A 17471-nucleotide genomic window follows, 5' to 3' on the forward strand; every position below is an offset into this window, starting at 1 on the left:
CATTCCCAAAATGCTGCAAACATGAAGTAGACATATGGGGAATGTAAAGTCATCAACATTTTTGGGGGTATTGCTATGTATTACAGAAGTAGAGAAACTGAAACTTTGAAATTTGCAAATTTTTCAAAATTTTTGGTAAATATGGTATTTTTTTATCCCAAAAAATTAACTTTTTTGACCCAATTTTTGCAGTGTCATGAAGTACAATATGTGACGAAAAAACAATCTCAGAACGGCCTGGATAAGTCAAAGCGTTTTAAAGTTATCAGCACTTAAAGTGACACTGGTCAGATTTGCAAAAAATGGCCAAGTCCTTAAGGTGAAATAGGGCTGAGTCCTTAAGGGGTTAAAGGGAACCTGTCACCGGGATTTTGGGTATAGAGCTGAGGACATGGGTTGCTAGATGGCTGGCCGCTAGCACATCCGCAATACCCAGTCTCCATAGCTCTGTGTGCTTTTATTGTGTAAAAAAAATGATTTGATACATATGCAAATTAACATGAGTCATATTTTACTTGTGTGACAAGAGTCATATTTTCAAGCTCTTACTCATCTCAGGTTAATTTGCATATGTATCAAATCGTTTTGTTTTTTTACAAAATAAAGGCACAGAGAGTTATGGGGACTAGGTATTGTGGATGTGCTAGCGACCATCTAGCAACCCATGTTATCAGCTCTATACCCAAAATCCCGGTGACAGGTTCCCTTTAAGTTAGCTGTGGTAGTGCTATAGGGAGACTGCACACTTAATAGCAGGTATCCACACAGATTACAGCTGGTTGCTGGGGGTCCCAGCTGTGGGACACTTTGTGATGAGTTTGTCTAAGAACATTCTAACAAGTAGGAATTGTTTTTAAAGAACCCCTTTAAGTTTTGGGAAAGTATTGAAATTCCACCCATCTATAACTAATTTCCACCATCCTTGGTAAAAGGGTTTTATGTAATATAGAATAAGCAATAAATGTAATATAAAAAGCTAAATGTATTGTGCTATTATTGAAAAACCTTCAACATAAATACAGTAGCTTAATTTTACTCCACTTTATTCAGTTTTTGCTGTGATTTGTTTTCAGATGAGAAGCACAGACTTCTAAGTCAAGTTGTCAGACCTCAAGAAACACGCTCTCTTAGTCCCACGCTTGTTACAGAGGAAAGGTCTTCTCGTTGGAAGGAGGAGGACCGTAAACCTGACAGGAAGGAGGGATCCAGGCGTTATGAGGAGATAGAGGCTAAAGAGCGGGTATCTGCTACTGAAAAACAGAGGGAACACTCGATAGATACTGAAAGTCTGAAGACCAAAGAGACCGAGAGCACTGTACAGCATAAGACAGACGAAAGAGAGGTTACTGAGAAACTACATGAAGATAAAGCCAAGAAGAAAACTCTAAAGAAAGCTGCAAAGAAAAAGAAAGAGGAAGAATCTGCAGTAGAAAAAATTGCAACAGAACCTCCACCAGAGGAAGCTAAAGTATTTTCCCCCAAGAAGGGCCAAAAAAAGAAAAATTTGGAGAAAAAGCGAAAGAAAGGCGAATCTGATATCTCTGATGAAGAAATTGTCCAGCCCGCCAAGAAGAAAAAGGGGCCTAGAACACCCCCAGTTACAGTTGCGGCAGTCACAGCCCCGGCAGTTACCAAGGAGGAAGTTGTTCCAGAGGTGACCCCAGCCAAGATGGCTGTTGAAACAGTCCAATCAAAAGATTCCACATTCAGTGACTGGTCAGATGAGGACGTTCCTGAAAGAACAGAATCTTCACTTCCTGACAAAACTATAGAAGAACCCATCAAAAAGCCGACCAAGGGTAAACATGAGAAAGATGATCCGCGACCACCATGTGTGGAAGAACCTCCAGCTCGCAAGCCCACTGAGCAGAAACGTAGCAGTAGTATATCCAGTAACCAGAGCCGTACATCAAGCCGTCTACGCTCACCGTCCATTGACTCTGTCCACCGCGGTGGGGATGACCAGGCTGTTAGGAGGAGACTATTGCATGGCAGTTCTAAAGATCAAGATAGAAGCATCGAACCTTCTGGAGAGCGAAAATCCAGAATTGATCAACTGAAAAGGGGAGAGCCGAGCCGCAGCACTTCTTCAGGTACTGTTTTTTATTTTATGATTGATTTGAACAATTGATCGCCACTAGGGGGAGTGGGGAATTTTTTATAGATAGATAGAGATAGAGAGACCACTGCTTCCCTGGGTGGTACATTTGGGGAATCTGTGATCTTAAAACTGCTTTTATAGACTGGATTAGTCACAGTCTAGTGAGTAAAGCAGGTAGGCAGAGAAATGCGACATAACTAATCTAAGCCTGTTGGCCTACTTCAGTCTGCAGTACCTGGATGAAGAGGAGACGCGGTTAAGCATCCCACCTTTTATATTACACTCCCATGTGAGGCTGTGTCCAATTTTGGCATTGCCCCAATAACAGTGGAGTAAAGTTGGTCTTTAATCTACATTTGAAGGGGTTGGCCACTTTTAGGATGAAACCAGACAACCCTTTGGATTAAGCTGCAATGAAGAACGGTTAAGTACCTGCTGCCAGATCCCAAACCGCTCCTTCGGTCCACTTAGCCAGGTTCTATGCAGCAGTGAAGTCATGTAAACTGTACATGACCACCACAGCCAATCACTGGCCTCAGCAATGCCTCCAAGGAGGTCAGTGATTGGCTACAACAGTCACGTGTTGTCTATGTGAAGTCACTTCTGCTGCTAGGACTGGAGAAGCAGAGTGGTGGCATGGGATCTGGCAGTAAATACTTGTACTTCATTGCAGCTGGATCTGGAGGGTTGGCTGGTTTTATCCTAAAAGCGGACAACAGTTTTAAATGCAGAATAAAGACCAGCTTTACTCCAGTTTTAATGTGGCAGTCAGGCCCCGGCAGTTACCAAGGAGGAAGGTGTTCCAGAGGTGACCCCAGACAAGATGGCTGTTGAAACAGTCCAATCAAAAGATTGGATGGAAATTTGGATGGAAATCTTTAGTTTTTGACGTTTAGTTACCATTAGTAAATCCTCTACCTTTCCTTTAAAATAATTTTATTTCTCTGAAGGTGGTGGTGGTGTATAAGGAAACAATATTGCTTGTTGGCGTATACGAATTAAATATTGCATATGTCCATTTATTCATCTGTAAAGCTCTAATCTGTGCATTCCACATACAGGACACCCAGTCGGCATGCAGCCACACATCTCAACACGGCATACAGGTGTGTAGTTACTGACTAGGCCACTAGGGAGCGCTTTGCACATATTTCAATGATTTTTGTTCAAGCTTTGTGCAGAAATGGTTAGGTGGTAGAGATTATTTAGAATTATGCCTGATTTTCTTTGGTCATCTATGTCTGAAAGTAAGTATAGGACTGTCGGTCACACACACAATGCATAAAAAAGCAGCCTCTGATATGCTTTTCAGTAATTAAAATGTCTGTCTCCTGTAGTATTTGTTTCTTGCTATCCCAGCTGCTGTCCTTTTTCTTTTACTCTTATGTTGAAAATCTGTTGATGGCTACATGCTCTTTTATGTGACGGTTAGGATCGTTGGGTAAATTACATAGACCAAAAATGTTCCTGATGTTTTTATTTAAGGTCCCTCCACAGTTTGAGATCTTTAGCAATTTGGAAGCTGCTTATATACTAGGGACAGCTTTATATTTCAGTGATGTAATTACCAAATTTCCCTTGTCTACAGATCAAAGGGACTCCAGAAGTCACAGTTCGAGAAGGAGTTCACCTGAGTCTGACCGTCAAGTTAATTCCAGGTCTGGGTCATTTGACAGCCGAGAGAGAGCACCTGAAAGAGAAAGATACGAACATGATCGGGACAGAGAAAAGGAAAGGGACCGCGTGGACAGGCGGGATATGAGACCGAGAGACTGGGACAGAGAATCTGATAAGGACTGGCCACGAAATAGAGAGCGAGAGCGGCTGCGAGAAAGAGACCGGAGGAGAGACTTTGAAAGAGAGAGGGAGAAATTAATTCCTGACAATACAGAGAAAGAGAGAGCTCGAGTCCTTGACGCCCCCTCTTTAGCAGATCAAAAACGTAGTGACCCAAAGGAGAGAGATGGTGAAAAAAGTTACGAGGCCACAAGTCGGAACACCTCTGTTCTGGAGAAGGCGGAAAAAGATACGGAAAACCTCCAAGATATTGTCAGTAGTCGCAAATCAGAAAAAGCTGAGAGTTTTGACGGTATGTTTCAGTATGGAGCTGGTATCTGTCTTGTGGGAGTAATGGAAGTGGCATTTGTTTGTCTTTTTATTTATAATCCTTTATTTTTGATGGATTTTGCATTATGGCAAGCACAACTCTATCCTGCTCCAGTTTAGTTATTTTTTAAATCTGTTTTCAGAAAAATTACCTTAGTGCTGTTAGACAGTCGGTTACAAAGCATTATGCCTGTGTGTCCTGGACCTCCTGCTGGAGACTACAGACCACTTCATTTATTGTGATGAGCGCAGCTAACAATAAGCTTGACTTTCTATGGCGTTTGCTTGCATTTCAAACTTCATAGTCTACTACCAGCCACCTATATACTAATATGCAATAGGCCTCATGCACACAGCTGTTGCCTGCAAACAGCGGGTCCGCAATATGCAGGCACCAGCCATGTGCTCACCGCATCACAGATCACTTGAATGGGTCTGCAATCCAGAAATTGTGGTGCAAAACAGGCATGGAAGCGCTACAGAGTGCTTCTGTGGGATTTCTCTCCATGTTTCCGCACCCAAAATAAAAATAACTTGTTCTATATTCTTTTGCGGTGCGGACGGATCACGGACCAATTCAAGTCTAATGGGTCTGGATCCGTTGTGGAAGCAAATTGCGGCCAAGAGGCCTTACACTGTTGGTAGCTTGCATGTGGATGTGCATACGTGCTCGAATGCCTGTTGAATTTGGGAAGAAAAAAAAAAAGACTGCAGTGCAAAGGACCTGAAGACTTAATTTCTTTGTTCTCGGGGAAGATGAGCTGGTAGTAGCCTACTCTCAATGCAGAACACATGCATACCCGGCTGAGCGCTCATGTCTATAGGGGAAGGGGAGTCTGAAGAAACAGCCGTTGAACATGCATTCAGCATTGGTAGTTTATTCTTCTATATCAATCGAATAACCGAGCATGCACCAAAAGATCTAGCTGCTAGTTTAGCTAATTTTCCCTGTAATTATTGCCCCTACCCCTTTGTAATATTTAATGCATATGGTGTGGTACAGTCAATTTACTTTGAAGTCTTTTGAGTAAGATGGGTTGCAATGCTTCTGTAGGCGCTGAAGAGGAGTTTTCCAAGCTCGATGATGATCAGTCTGGGGACTCTGTGGCTGGAGAAGAATATGAGCCCATCAGTGATGGAGAGCTGGAAGAGATTCTAGCTGATGATGCTGAAAAGAAGGAAGACCAGCATGAGGTTGAAAAGACATCTGGTAAGGAGCATCACATGGTAACCTCCTTCTAGGAATCTGTAATGTAATCTGATAGCTGGAAGCATACGGTCACTTTGAGTGACTGAGCTGCAGCTATGAAAGGAATGGCAAAGTACTCAAGACAATTACAAAATAGTAAATGATAAGGAAAATAGAGACTTGTTCTTATATTTGGACATTTCATGCAGATTGTTACTTTACATATTTTGACACAACTGGATATATTAGTTAGTTGACTAAGGGTACTTTCACACTTGCGTTGTTGGATTCCGGCAGGCAGTTCAGTCTTCGGAACTGCCTGCTGGATCCGGCAATCTGGACGCAAACGGATACCATTTGTGGACTGATCCGCATGCGGATCCGTCTCACAAATGCATTGCAATACCGGATTCATCTCTCCGGTTTTCGTCTGTAAAAACGGATCCGGTATTTATCTTTTTCACATTTTAAAGGTATGCGCAGACCGCAAAACCAGATAGTTTTTTCCGGAACACTTGGGACCGGATCCAGCATTAATGCATTTGAATGCCGGAACTCAATACCGGAAAAGTTTAACGCAAGTGTGAAAGTACCCTTAGTTATAGAGCTGACTTTGTTTCACTCCTTTGTCACAGCTGAGCACAGTACTTCCTTCACTATAGCCAATCTGCCTTTCATACATTCAAAAATGGAGAATAGAAAGATGAAATGTGAACGAACAAGAATTCTTTGATTTGCTGGTACTTATTGGAGTGTGAAAATTTACACTAGTATTATACCATCCAAAATAATGTTGATTGCCAGTGCTTGTGGTTAGAACACGGGGCTCATGTTGCCAGCCAGATGTGGCTCCCGAGACGCTGGTTTGGGACTACTACATTAGGCTTTGTTCACATCGCACCCTTGGTTTACATTCAAAGTCCATTCTAAAATCACACAAAAATCGTAGAGAAAAATCTACATGTTGCAGTTGTAATAATGTTATGGTGCATTTTATTACTTTATGGGCTGTTGATTAATATTTTATCACTTGCTTTATGCAGATCTTTTGGATGTGATTGATGTTGACTGGTCCAGTTTGATGCCCAAGCAGCCAAAGGAGCCTCGAGAATCCGGTGCAGCTTTGTTAAAATTCACTCCTGCCGCAGTTTTGCTGCGTGTTGGCATCTCTAAACAATTAGCAGGACCAGATCTGTTCAACAGGGTTAAAGACACTTGCCAACAAGCAATAGAAAAGCCTAATGGTAGGTATTTTTAATTTAAATAGTCTTGCTTTTTCCACACTGTATACTCACACTTTTGACGTCCCGTCTGACGTCCAGGTTATGCTAAACCATACCGTTTTTATGGGCACAAGGGGTTGTGCAGGACATTTGAACGTATGTGTTCTGTAATTCACAGCACTTTGTGCAGGACTCGGTGAAGGTTGATCCATTTTTCTCGCCCATTTTCCTTGGGGGACACAGACCTTGGGTATAGCTCAGCTCCCTAGGAGGCGTGACACTAAGTAAAACTGTTAAGCCCCTCCTCCATCAGCTATACCCTCAGCCTGGAGATAGAGGCTACCAGTTTTAGCTTAGTGTCCAAGGAGGCAAGACACTCCCTGCTACTGCAGGGCTGTTTTCTCCTTGTTGTAATTTTTTCTCTAATTTGTTATTTTATTTTTGTTTTTTCCTAGGGATACCAGAGACGCATTGGGCCTCTCTGCTCTCCCGGGGTGAGCTGCGCCAGTGCCAACTATCTGCACTGCTGCCTCCCCCACAGAAGCAATAGGGGATCTGGGCAGCAATGGCTCCCCTACATCCCGCCAGCTAGGGGGTCGCCCGCACGCAAAGCCCCTCTCCCAGCTTCCTGCCACTGCGGTGCCAGTAGCTGAAGGGGCGACCCTGCTGGAAGGAACTGAGGGTGAAGACAGGTAAGATGGCTTTTCCAGCCCATACCCTGTCCCTATTTGCACTGGGTTTGGGGGGGCACCCGTGGTCGTCATTTGAGCGCGCTGTAGATCTCCCCATCTGCGGCTGCTTCCGCTCCCCAATGGCTGATTCCCCACGCTGTTTATAGGGCCCGGATTACTCTCCTGACATCCTTCTCCCTCCCCGCCGCCGCCGCTCCGTGCGTGATCGGGGGGCGGGGCTTAGGCCCGACATCGGCGGTTCGGGCTCGGCGGGGGACATTGTGGCAGAGGAGGCTCGGTGAGGTCACCCACCTGCATATCGCCGCGCACTTGGGCCTGCGGGCCTTGTTCTACGGACAAAGGTTTTTGTTTCTCACGCTCCTGCATAAACCTGAGAGTCACGGCAGCAGGGGGCGTGCTCTTTTTTCGCGCGCGCGCGCGTCATTGGGGGCGGAGTTACGTTCTCCTTCACAGGAGACATTCAAACGTGTAGGGGGCGGAGCTTCTTCCCGCGCCTCTGCTGAGGTTTTTTGCCGCGCTTCCTCACTCCGTTCTGGAAGCTGAGCCACGTGGGAGCCTCCTGGTGCATAGATTGCGTTTCTGGGACGCACGCTCTCTGCTGTTGCTGCCTTTCTGCAGCTGTTGATCTGGACTTCACTCCTGACGTTCTTCTGACACTGGTAGGACAGTTAACCCTCTCCTAACCCTCCTGGTCATAGCTGCTGCAACCCCTTGTGGTCTCTGTATCAGGGTACGACCACTTTTTCAACATGTCAGATCCCACGGGTGCCCCCAAACCCTGGTACCATGCCTGTACCGCCTGCAAGGAACTTTTTCCGCGTGGGCAATCTGAGCCGCATTGCCTTGCATGTCAGGCCCCGGTGCAGGGCCCGCTTTCCGCTGCGCCCCCCGGTGCCTCTGAACCCCCTGACTGGGCTAGGTCTCTGTCTCAGGCGGTGGAAAGCCTTACACACGTAGTGGGCCGTCTCGTGGATAGACCGCCTCTCCCGCAGGCTGCCACAATCCCTGTCGCACCCGCTGGGACTACCGTTTCTGCCGCCCCCACTGATTCCCTGCCTCCCAGCGAATCTTCCAGGGCCCGGCATATTCAGAAACGTTCAAGGGTTGAGCGCACATCTTCTCCAGATGCTTCGCTCTCTCCGCCATGCGTGCGAGCTCAGTCAAGTCTATCCTCTCAAAGGGATACGCCTTCTGAGGGAGAACTGGCGGATTCGGACGTGGACATGGACTCAGAGCTTCCGTCCAAATTGGCGTCCGCGGTGGGGCATCTTATCACTAGCATCCGTGATACCTTTCACATACACGATGACCCCCCCAGCTCTGAACAGGCCGGCGTGTCCTTTCTTCGCCCCAGACAGGCCTCCAAGGTCTTTCCCATCCACGCTGATTTTTCTTCTGTGGTGTCCAAGGCTTGGACCCGGCCTAACGTCCGCTTTGTTACACCCAAAAAGCTGGACATTTGTTATCCCTTTCCAGCGGATTCTGTGACCACGTGGACGTCCCCGCCTAAGGTTGATCCTCCCGTGGCTCGCCTGTCCAAAAGCACTACTATTCCTGTACAAGACGGATCTTCCCTCCAGTCTGCTGAGGACCGTCGTACGGAATCCCTCTCCAAGGCCATATTTACTGCCTCTGGTTCGGCCCTTAGACCGGTCTTTGCCTCCGCCTGGGCTGGTAAAGCGGTCTCTGAATGGGGTTTGCAACTGGAACGGGAGTTAGGGTCGGACGTCCCTCTACAGGACCTCCGTTCCTTAGCCCAACTAATTGTCCAGGCCGGAAAATTTGTCTGTGAGGCCTCTCTTGATGCGGGTGCCCTCATTGCCCGTTCCTCTGCCCTGGCAGTTTCTGTCAGGAGGGAACTCTGGCTGAAGGTTTGGGCGGCGGACGCCGCTTCCAAACGCTCTTTGGCTGGCCTACCATTCACGGGTTCCCGCTTGTTCGGAACCCGTCTGGACGAACTTATATCTGAGGCCACGGGTGGGAAGAGTACTCACCTCCCCCAGTCCAGGCCGAGGGGCGCCCCCCGTGGTCGCGCTGGTTCGTCCCGTTTTCGGTCCTTTCGCAAGCCCACCGGGTCTAGACCCGCGGCCGGTTCTTCTTCCTCTGGCCCAGCCCAGGATAGACGCAAGAAGCCGTTTTTTCGGACGCAATCTACCTGGCGCAAGCCCCAGCCCACACGGGCTCCCACAGGCCAGCAGCCCTCTGCCTGAAGGTGCGCCCCCACCCACCCGGGTGGGGGGCCGCCTTCTACTGTTCAGGAACGTATGGCGGGCCCACATCTCAGACGCATGGGCGCTCGAGGTTGTATCTTGCGGATACAAGATCGAATTTGCGTCCATTCCGCCAGACCGTTTCTTCCAGTCCCGTCCTCCGCGGGATCCTGTACGAGCGGCCGCCTTCTTCACGGCCATTCGCTCTCTAACGGACAAGGGTGTCGTCGCCCCCGTGCCTCCGACGGAAAGGTTCAGGGGGTTCTACTCGAACCTCTTTGTGGTTCCCAAGAAGGAAGGCTCAGTGCGACCGATCTTGGACCTAAAGCGCCTGAACCGTTTTCTCCGACTGCAGAGATTCCGGATGGAGTCTCTCAGGTCCGCGGTGGCCTCCCTGGAAAGAGGGGATTTCATGGCCTCAATCGACGTTCAAGATGCATATCTCCACGTTCCGGTTGCTCCATGTCATCACCGCTTCCTGCGCTTCGCAGTGGGGGACGATCACTTCCAATTCGTCGCCCTTCCCTTTGGTCTGGCGACGGCTCCTCGAGTATTCACCAAGGTCCTGGCCCCTGTCTTGGCCCTTCTGCGTTCAAGAAGTGTTTTTCTTCTCCCTTACTTGGACGACATCTTGGTCAAGGCACCCTCCTTCTCTCAGGCATCCGGCAGTGTGGGACTCACTCTGGAGACCCTGACGCGGTTCGGTTGGATCATCAACCACCCCAAGTCTTCCCTTACCCCCTCCAGACGGCTGATCTTCCTGGGGATGCTCCTGGATACGGAGTTGGCGGAGGTCCGCCTCCCGTCGGACAAGCGTCTGGCCCTTTGCGGGCCTGTTCGCAGTCTCCTCCGTCATCACCGCCCTTCCCTCAGATCCAGCATGCGGTTGTTGGGGAAGATGGTTGCCTGTTTCGAAGCGGTGCCGTTCGCACAATTCCGATCCCGCACCTTTCAGAGGGCAATTCTGTCGGCCTGGGACAAATCACCGAGGAGTCTGGACAGGACCTTTCTTCTGCCTCCCCTGGCTCGGGCTTCCCTCAGCTGGTGGTTGCATATCCCTCTACGGGGGAGGTCCTTCCTCCCACTGAACTGGCTGGTGATTACCACCGATGCCAGCTTACGGGGGTGGGGGGGGGTTTTCCCTCCCCGGTCCGTCCAGGGCGTTTGGTCTCTATCGGAGTCCAGACTTCCAATCAATATTCTGGAACTGAGGGCGATTCTTCTGTCCCTCAGACACTGGACCCATCTACTGAGGGGCCACCCTGTTCGGATCCAATCGGACAATGCCACGGCTGTGGCATACATAAACCATCAGGGAGGCACTCGCAGCGCTGCTGCGATGCAAGAGGTGGCCCTCATTCTCCTCTGGGCGGAGGCGCACGTGCCGGCCTTATCCGCGATTTACATCCCGGGGGTGGACAACTGGGCGGCGGATTTCCTGAGCCGGTCCACCATCGACCCGGGAGAATGGTCCCTGCACCCAGAGGTGTTCGAAGCCCTTTGTCTTCGCTGGGGTCGCCCCGACGTGGACCTCATGGCTTCCAAATTCAACCACAAGGTCCCCCGATACCTGGCCAGGGCACGGGACCCGAAGGCGTACGGCGCCGACGCGCTCGTCCTTCCGTGGCGCGAATTCTCCCTTCTGTACGTCTTTCCTCCTTTCCCCCTCCTGCCACGGGTTCTTCGGAGGATCGCGGCAGAGGGCGTTCCCGCGATTCTGATCGCCCCGGATTGGCCCCGCCGGTCTTGGTACGCCGACCTAATGTTGCTGTTGGCAGACGCACCGTGGCCACTGCCCTCCAGGGAAGACCTTCTCTCTCAGGGACCGATCTTCCACGAGCATTTAGGCTCGCTACGTTTGACGGCGTGGCTATTGAGACCGCCGTCTTAACGCGACGGGGTTTCTCCGCGGACGTAGTCCGCACCATGATCCGTGCTCGTAAGCCCGTGTCCTCTAGGATCTACTATCGGGTTTGGAGGTCCTATCTGGGGTTCTGTGAGTCCCGGAGCATCCCACCTCTCCGGTTTTCTCTTCCCACGATCCTGTCCTTCCTCCAGTCGGGTCTGGACCTGGGGCTGAGCCTCAGTTCTCTGAAGGGACAGATTTCGGCGCTGTCTATTCTTCTCCAGCGTCCCCTGGCCCCTCTGGGGCCAATTAAGACCTTCTTACAAGGGGTGGCTCACTCTGTACCGCCGTACCGCCCTCCAGTTCCATCCTGGGACCTGAATGTGGTGCTCTCGGCGCTCCAATCAGCCCCCTTCGAGCCTTTACGGGAGGTCTCCCCTCGCCTTCTGTCCTGCAAGGTCATCTTTCTTGTGGCCATCACATCTCTCCGACGGGTGTCGGAGTTAGCGGCTCTTTCTTGCTCCGAACCTTTCCTGATCTTCCACCAGGATAAGGTTGTGCTTCGGCCTGTCCCGTCCTTCCTGCCAAAGGTGGTCTCCGCCTTTCACATCAATGAGGACATCGTCCTTCCGTCGCTCTGTCCCTCTCCTTCCCACCCCAGAGAACGGGAACTGCACCGTCTGGATGTGGTCAGGGCGTTGAAGATTTACCTGGAGGTCACCGGATCCTTTTGGCGCACGGACTCCCTGTTTGTGGTTCCGGAGGGTTCGCGCAAGGGTTTGGCGGTCTCCAAGGTGGCTATTGCCCGTTTCATTAAACTGGCGGTGTCTGAGGCTTATCGAGCCAAGGGTAGAGCTCCGCCTTTCAGCGTCACTGCTCATTCCACCAGAGCAGTCGGGGCTTCCTGGGCGCAGAGGCATCGGGCCTCGGCTGAACAGTTGTGCAAAGCAGCCACTTGGTCCTCTCTGCACACTTTCACAAGGTTCTATAGAGTGCATACGCATGCATCAGCGGATGCTGCTTTGGGCCGCCTGGTTTTGCAGGCAGCGGTTTCCTGATGCTCCGGTGGTGGTCCGCCTTGGGTTTGTGGTCCCTCCCTTCTTGGACTGCTCTTGAACGTCCCAAGGTCTGTGTCCCCCAAGGAAAATGGGCGAGAAAAGGAGATTTTTGTATAACTTACCAGTTAAATCTCTTTCTCGCTCTTCCTTGGGGGACACAGCACCCACCCTTCTGTGTTGGTTACGGGGTTATGGTCTGGCGCCCCGTTGGGTTGCTGGCTGGTTGTTTCCATTGTTGGTTGTTATCCTTTCACTACTTGGACACGCAACTGGTAGCCTCTATCTCCAGGCTGAGGGTATAGCTGATGGAGGAGGGGCTTAACAGTTTTACTTAGTGTCACGCCTCCTAGGGAGCTGAGCTATACCCAAGGTCTGTGTCCCCCAAGGAAGAGCGAGAAAGAGATTTAACTGGTAAGTTATACAAAAATCTCCTTTTTTCTTATATGCTGCCATAAGTGGGGCTGATCAGAGGTCTTATTATGACTTAAATTCCATATCCGTGCATGGAAAAATCAGGTCCATATGAGTATATTCCCATGATAAACTATGGCAGTTAATGGTCCGTGAAAACCCTGCCTGTAACCCTGCAGAGTGCACGAGCACACGGCATCATTGGTTGCTATGACTGTGTGCTTCGCGCCGCTGTACAGTAATACAAGCAGGCTGGGTTTTCACGGACAATGGTCCGTCAAAATCCACGTGTGTGTGAATGCGGCCTTAGGTGGTAAGGATGAGTGAACTTTTGTTTTACAAGTTTGCGTTATGGATTTGGTTACCACGGACCATAACAGAATTCTATGACAGAATTGCATTCTGTCATAGTAGAAGTCTATGGGCCGCATAACGGATCAGTCTGGTTTCAGTTATGCAGGAGTATTATGACGGAATGCCTATTTAAAGGATAACTGTCACACTTATATGAAAATTGAAATTAGGGTCTATGTAGTTACTAATATGATATTCCAGAATCAGTTACTATTAGACTGACTTACCCCATATTTAATAAGATTCAGCCCTTAGCAACCAATCTGCATAAAACTGCAATTTCACTGATCATTTAAGATGGCCACCACTGCCCTCACCCTGAGGCTAATCCCGCCTGCCCTCCACTAGCCAGTAACAATAGCCCCCCAAAAGTGTCAGTAACCAGAGCCCTCCCCCCCTAAAGGGTTAATCTCCTGCAGCACAAAGGGGTCCTCTTACCACATGTTGCTTTCATTTATACACTGAGTAGATGGCAGATCTCCCTTCCCTGGTCTGCGCTGCTTCAACCCTGCATTCTCCAGCTCTGCTGAGTGAGGGAACGTCTGCCAAGCGCAGGGACAGGGAGAAGTGTTCACAGCCCAGGCACGGTTATCAGCTGCTGGGGAGGACCTGGCTTTAATAATTTACTTACAGTCCCTGGCTGTCAGCAATGTGACCCTGCACACTGTGTGTGCTTCTGCGTCCTTCAACAGATAGAAGGACCATGCCTAGCAACCCTATTTTAAGCACAGGTAAAAGTAGGCAGTACAGGGAACAAAACTGTGGAATTAAGGGGTAATTGAATACACAGTGAGAAGTTGAAATAGGGCCACCAAGGAGATATTAATCACCACAATCCAATACTCAAAAAAAAAATAAAAAAAGACAGTTATACTTTAAAGGCATTCGTTCTGCATTCCGTCATAGAATTTCATTATGGCCCATGGTAACTTAATCCATAATGGAATTGTAATAAAACCTGAACTCTGCTTGTAAAACACAAGTTCGCTCTTCCCTATTAGGTGACACACTGTGAACATACCTGAAGGGGTTCTCCAAGAAATGAATAATAAAAAAAAAAAGTGAATAATAAACATCATTCTTATTCGCTAATGGTTTTCATTTACTAGTGATAATTGTGTTCTGATTTTGTCTAGAGGCTAGTTGTAGCTGTAAACTAAAATGGCTGCCGTCTGTACCAAACCTGAGCATGCTCATTGTGTAGTGATAGTCTGACTGGATTTTGTAGTCACTGACCGCGAATGCAGCATAAGTAGCCGATTGTAGAACAGCCCAATATTCTCAGATTTGCCTCCCTAAACATCTATATACAACCCATCTTAGATGCCTTCAGTAACAACCTTCTGTATGGTCAGTGGACATTTTAATTTGGTCCCTAGGCAAAACAAACATCTACATTTAGTTAAAAAGCATTTGTATTTCTCTATATTGACATCATTTTTTTTTTGTTTCCCAGAGGACCCCTTTAAAGGCATGTGACTTGGGCCTTAACATAACCGTATCAGTTTAGTTGCCCGCAAAATACTGATGTGGTCCATGTTCTGTCCACATTTTATATGCAGACCTAGTGTTCTCAGTGGGTCCGTGATCCACGTTTTCTTTCTGCATCCATACAGTTCAGGAGTGAAAGTGGGTCCGGTAAAAATGCCAAAGCAACACCTGAGAGCATCCGGATTTACTGTATACATGATTTGCGGACCGCAAAACAAATAGTAATCTGCATCAGGCCTTACTGGGCAGAAACATGTAATGTGACATGATTGTGGTTTATTTTTCTGTATGATGTACCCCTCCATTCCTTTGTCTGCATCTGTGAGCCAGAGAGATTGTAGACTCCTAACAAACTTATGTAACTGTTGTGGTCGAATTAGGAAGCAACAGTGCAGGAGGCATCCACCCATGTTACAGAAGATGGCTCCCATTCATGGGCTAAACTGGGAGTACACATGTATAAGCATAAGGATAGAACACAGATTAGCAGAGCAAAAAGGGATATATTAGGATAACGATCTAGCGCAAAAACACCGGCCAGGACACTCGCATGAAGAATAAGGCGGTTCTTCTTTATTTAATTTTTCTTTTCTGTCAATAAAACAATGCGTTTCAGAGGTGCTTAAGCCCCCTTCATCAGGCTAAAAAGACTCAATGTTTAGTGTTACACTTATTACAAGTATTTATAGTCAAACATAAACTACCACAAATGAGCATCAGGGGACAGCCCAGGGGGAGGGGTGTTACCACAGGTGCTCTCCAATTTGCATATACCTTATTTTGTCATAGAATCTGTGATCAGACTTAAGTACATTGTTTGGGCTCATGTGGAGCCACTTGAAAAACGTTCCCGTCCACCACCTTCCTCTAGTTTCCGGCCAGCGGCGTCTTCGGCGCGATTCCCAGGCGTTGCTCACAAATCGAGGCCCCGGCTTTTTTCCAGCCTACTCGGCTGTGATAGTCCCGCCCCCTCCCCGTTTCCCGGGCTTCTTGTAGTCACACCCTCCAGGGGAGGACTGTGGGAGGAGCCTTCTCTAATAAGTCTGAGTCCGGTAAAGTGTCCTTCTGCCGCTCCTGGGGACACCTCTGACTCAGATGCCACATCTGAGCAGAGCACATCTATTTCTGCGGCCATGCATGATCTCGTAAATGCAGTCAGGGACGCGCTCCGGATGCAGGAGGGTCCCTCCTCCGTAGCCCAGAAAACCGTGTCATTCTGCCGTTCCAGACGCCCTGCCTTGGTTTTTCCTAACCATGTGGACCTCGACGCACTTCTGGCTAAGAAGTGGCGTCACCCGGATAGACGACTTCAACTCTCCAAGGTGTCTGACGCCCTTTCCCTTTGCAGAGGAGTCAGTCAACCTATGGTCTGAACCACCTCAGGTTGATCCCCAGGTGGCGCACCTGGCCAAGGTGACCACCCTTTCTTCTGACAAGAGGATTGACTCTTTAGCCAAATCTGTTTTTGTTGCTGCAGGGTCCGCTGTCCGTCCAGCATTTGCCGCGTCTTGGATGGCTAAGGCCTGCGTTGTCTGGACCAAACCACTCATCCTGTCTTTGCCCCAGGACTCTGCTCAAGATGAGCTTCCTGTCCTCGCCTCTCATATTCTTCAGGGCTCTCTGTACCTCTGTGATGCTTCCATGGAATCGGCACGCCGCTCTAGCAAGGTCTGGCTTCGTACCTGGGCGGCAGATGCAGCTTCCAAGTAGGCTCTCATTTCTCTACCTTTTGTAGGCAGTAGACTCTTTGGGAAGCGCTTTGAGGAACCTCTTTCCGAGGCCACGGGGGGTAAAAGTTCTCTTCTCCCCCAAAATCGACATCGCTGGCTTCGAGGTCGCGGCACTTTCATTCTTTTCGGGACTCCTCATCCCGCTCAGACAAAAAGTCTCCTAGGCCCTCTAAGGCCAAGCCCTCCTGGCACGCTAGACCGAAGCCTTCTAAGCCACAGCCCGCAAAGACAACCTCTGCCTGACGACGTGGACGACGCTTGGGTTCTGGAGGTAATTTCCTCCGGTTACAAAATAGAATTTTCCGATCTCCCTTCCGGTTGTTTTTTCCAATCGTCTCCACCCCAGTCCTCCGAGGGCGGCCAATTTTTATTTATTTTTTTCCAGGCCATTCATTCTCTAGGGGTCATCGTCCCTTTTCCGAGCTCGGAACTGTTCCAGGGGTTTTACTTGAACCTTTTCACAGATCCCAAGAAAGACGGTTCGCTCCACCCCATCCTCGATCTCGAGGCAGTTAACCGGTTTGTCCGCGTTTGCCATTTTCGCATGGAGTCACTCCGGTCGGTGATCGCCTCCCTGGAATAGGGCGAGTTCCTGTCGTCCATAGACATTCAGGATGCCTATCTCTATGTCCCCGTCGCCTCTTCCCACCAGCGATTCCTTCACTTTGTGGTGGGTTCTCTGCATTTTCAGTTTGTGGCCCTGCCCTTCTGCCCCGAGGGTCTTCACCAAGGTATTGGCTCCCCTCATCGCTCTTCTGCGTACCAGGGGAGTTGCAGTGATTCCCTACTTGGACAACCTTCTGGTGAAGGCCCCTTCCCGCGCAGACAACCTGTCAAGCCTCCACATTACTCTTTCGGTTATGTACCAGTTCGGGTGGCTGGTGAATCTTCCTCTGGGAAGACCTTCCTGGGTATGATCTTTGACACTCTCCTCGGGCGAGTCTTCCTTTCCCAGGTCAAGGTGACGTCTCTCCATTCGGGGGTGGCTCGCCTCTGCAACCCGTCCCTTCTTCCCATCAGGACGTGCATGTGAGTTCTGGGCCTCATGGTGGCCTCCTTT

The 17471-nt window shown here is 49.2% G+C and overlaps 1 protein-coding gene across 5 annotated transcripts in view; it reads left to right on the plus strand.

The window, feature by feature from the left end:
• ZC3H13 (zinc finger CCCH-type containing 13) overlaps positions 1–17471 on the plus strand; it is an 86169-nt gene that overhangs the window by 61250 nt on the left and 7448 nt on the right. For 4 of the 5 annotated variants that reach the window (XM_044287135.1, XM_044287137.1, XM_044287139.1 and 1 more), the window contains 5 exons: positions 1074–2093; positions 3163–3207; positions 3690–4190; positions 5262–5417; positions 6440–6640. In XM_044287135.1, coding sequence (XP_044143070.1) covers positions 1074–2093; positions 3163–3207; positions 3690–4190; positions 5262–5417; positions 6440–6640 — 1923 coding nt within the window. The remainder of the gene's footprint in view (positions 1–1073; positions 2094–3162; positions 3208–3689; positions 4191–5261; positions 5418–6439; positions 6641–17471) is intronic. The other variant, XM_044287138.1, reaches the window with a different exon arrangement.

Source organism: Bufo gargarizans, chromosome 3, assembly GCF_014858855.1.
Source record: "Bufo gargarizans isolate SCDJY-AF-19 chromosome 3, ASM1485885v1, whole genome shotgun sequence".
Classification (NCBI taxonomy): domain Eukaryota; kingdom Metazoa; phylum Chordata; class Amphibia; order Anura; family Bufonidae; genus Bufo; species Bufo gargarizans.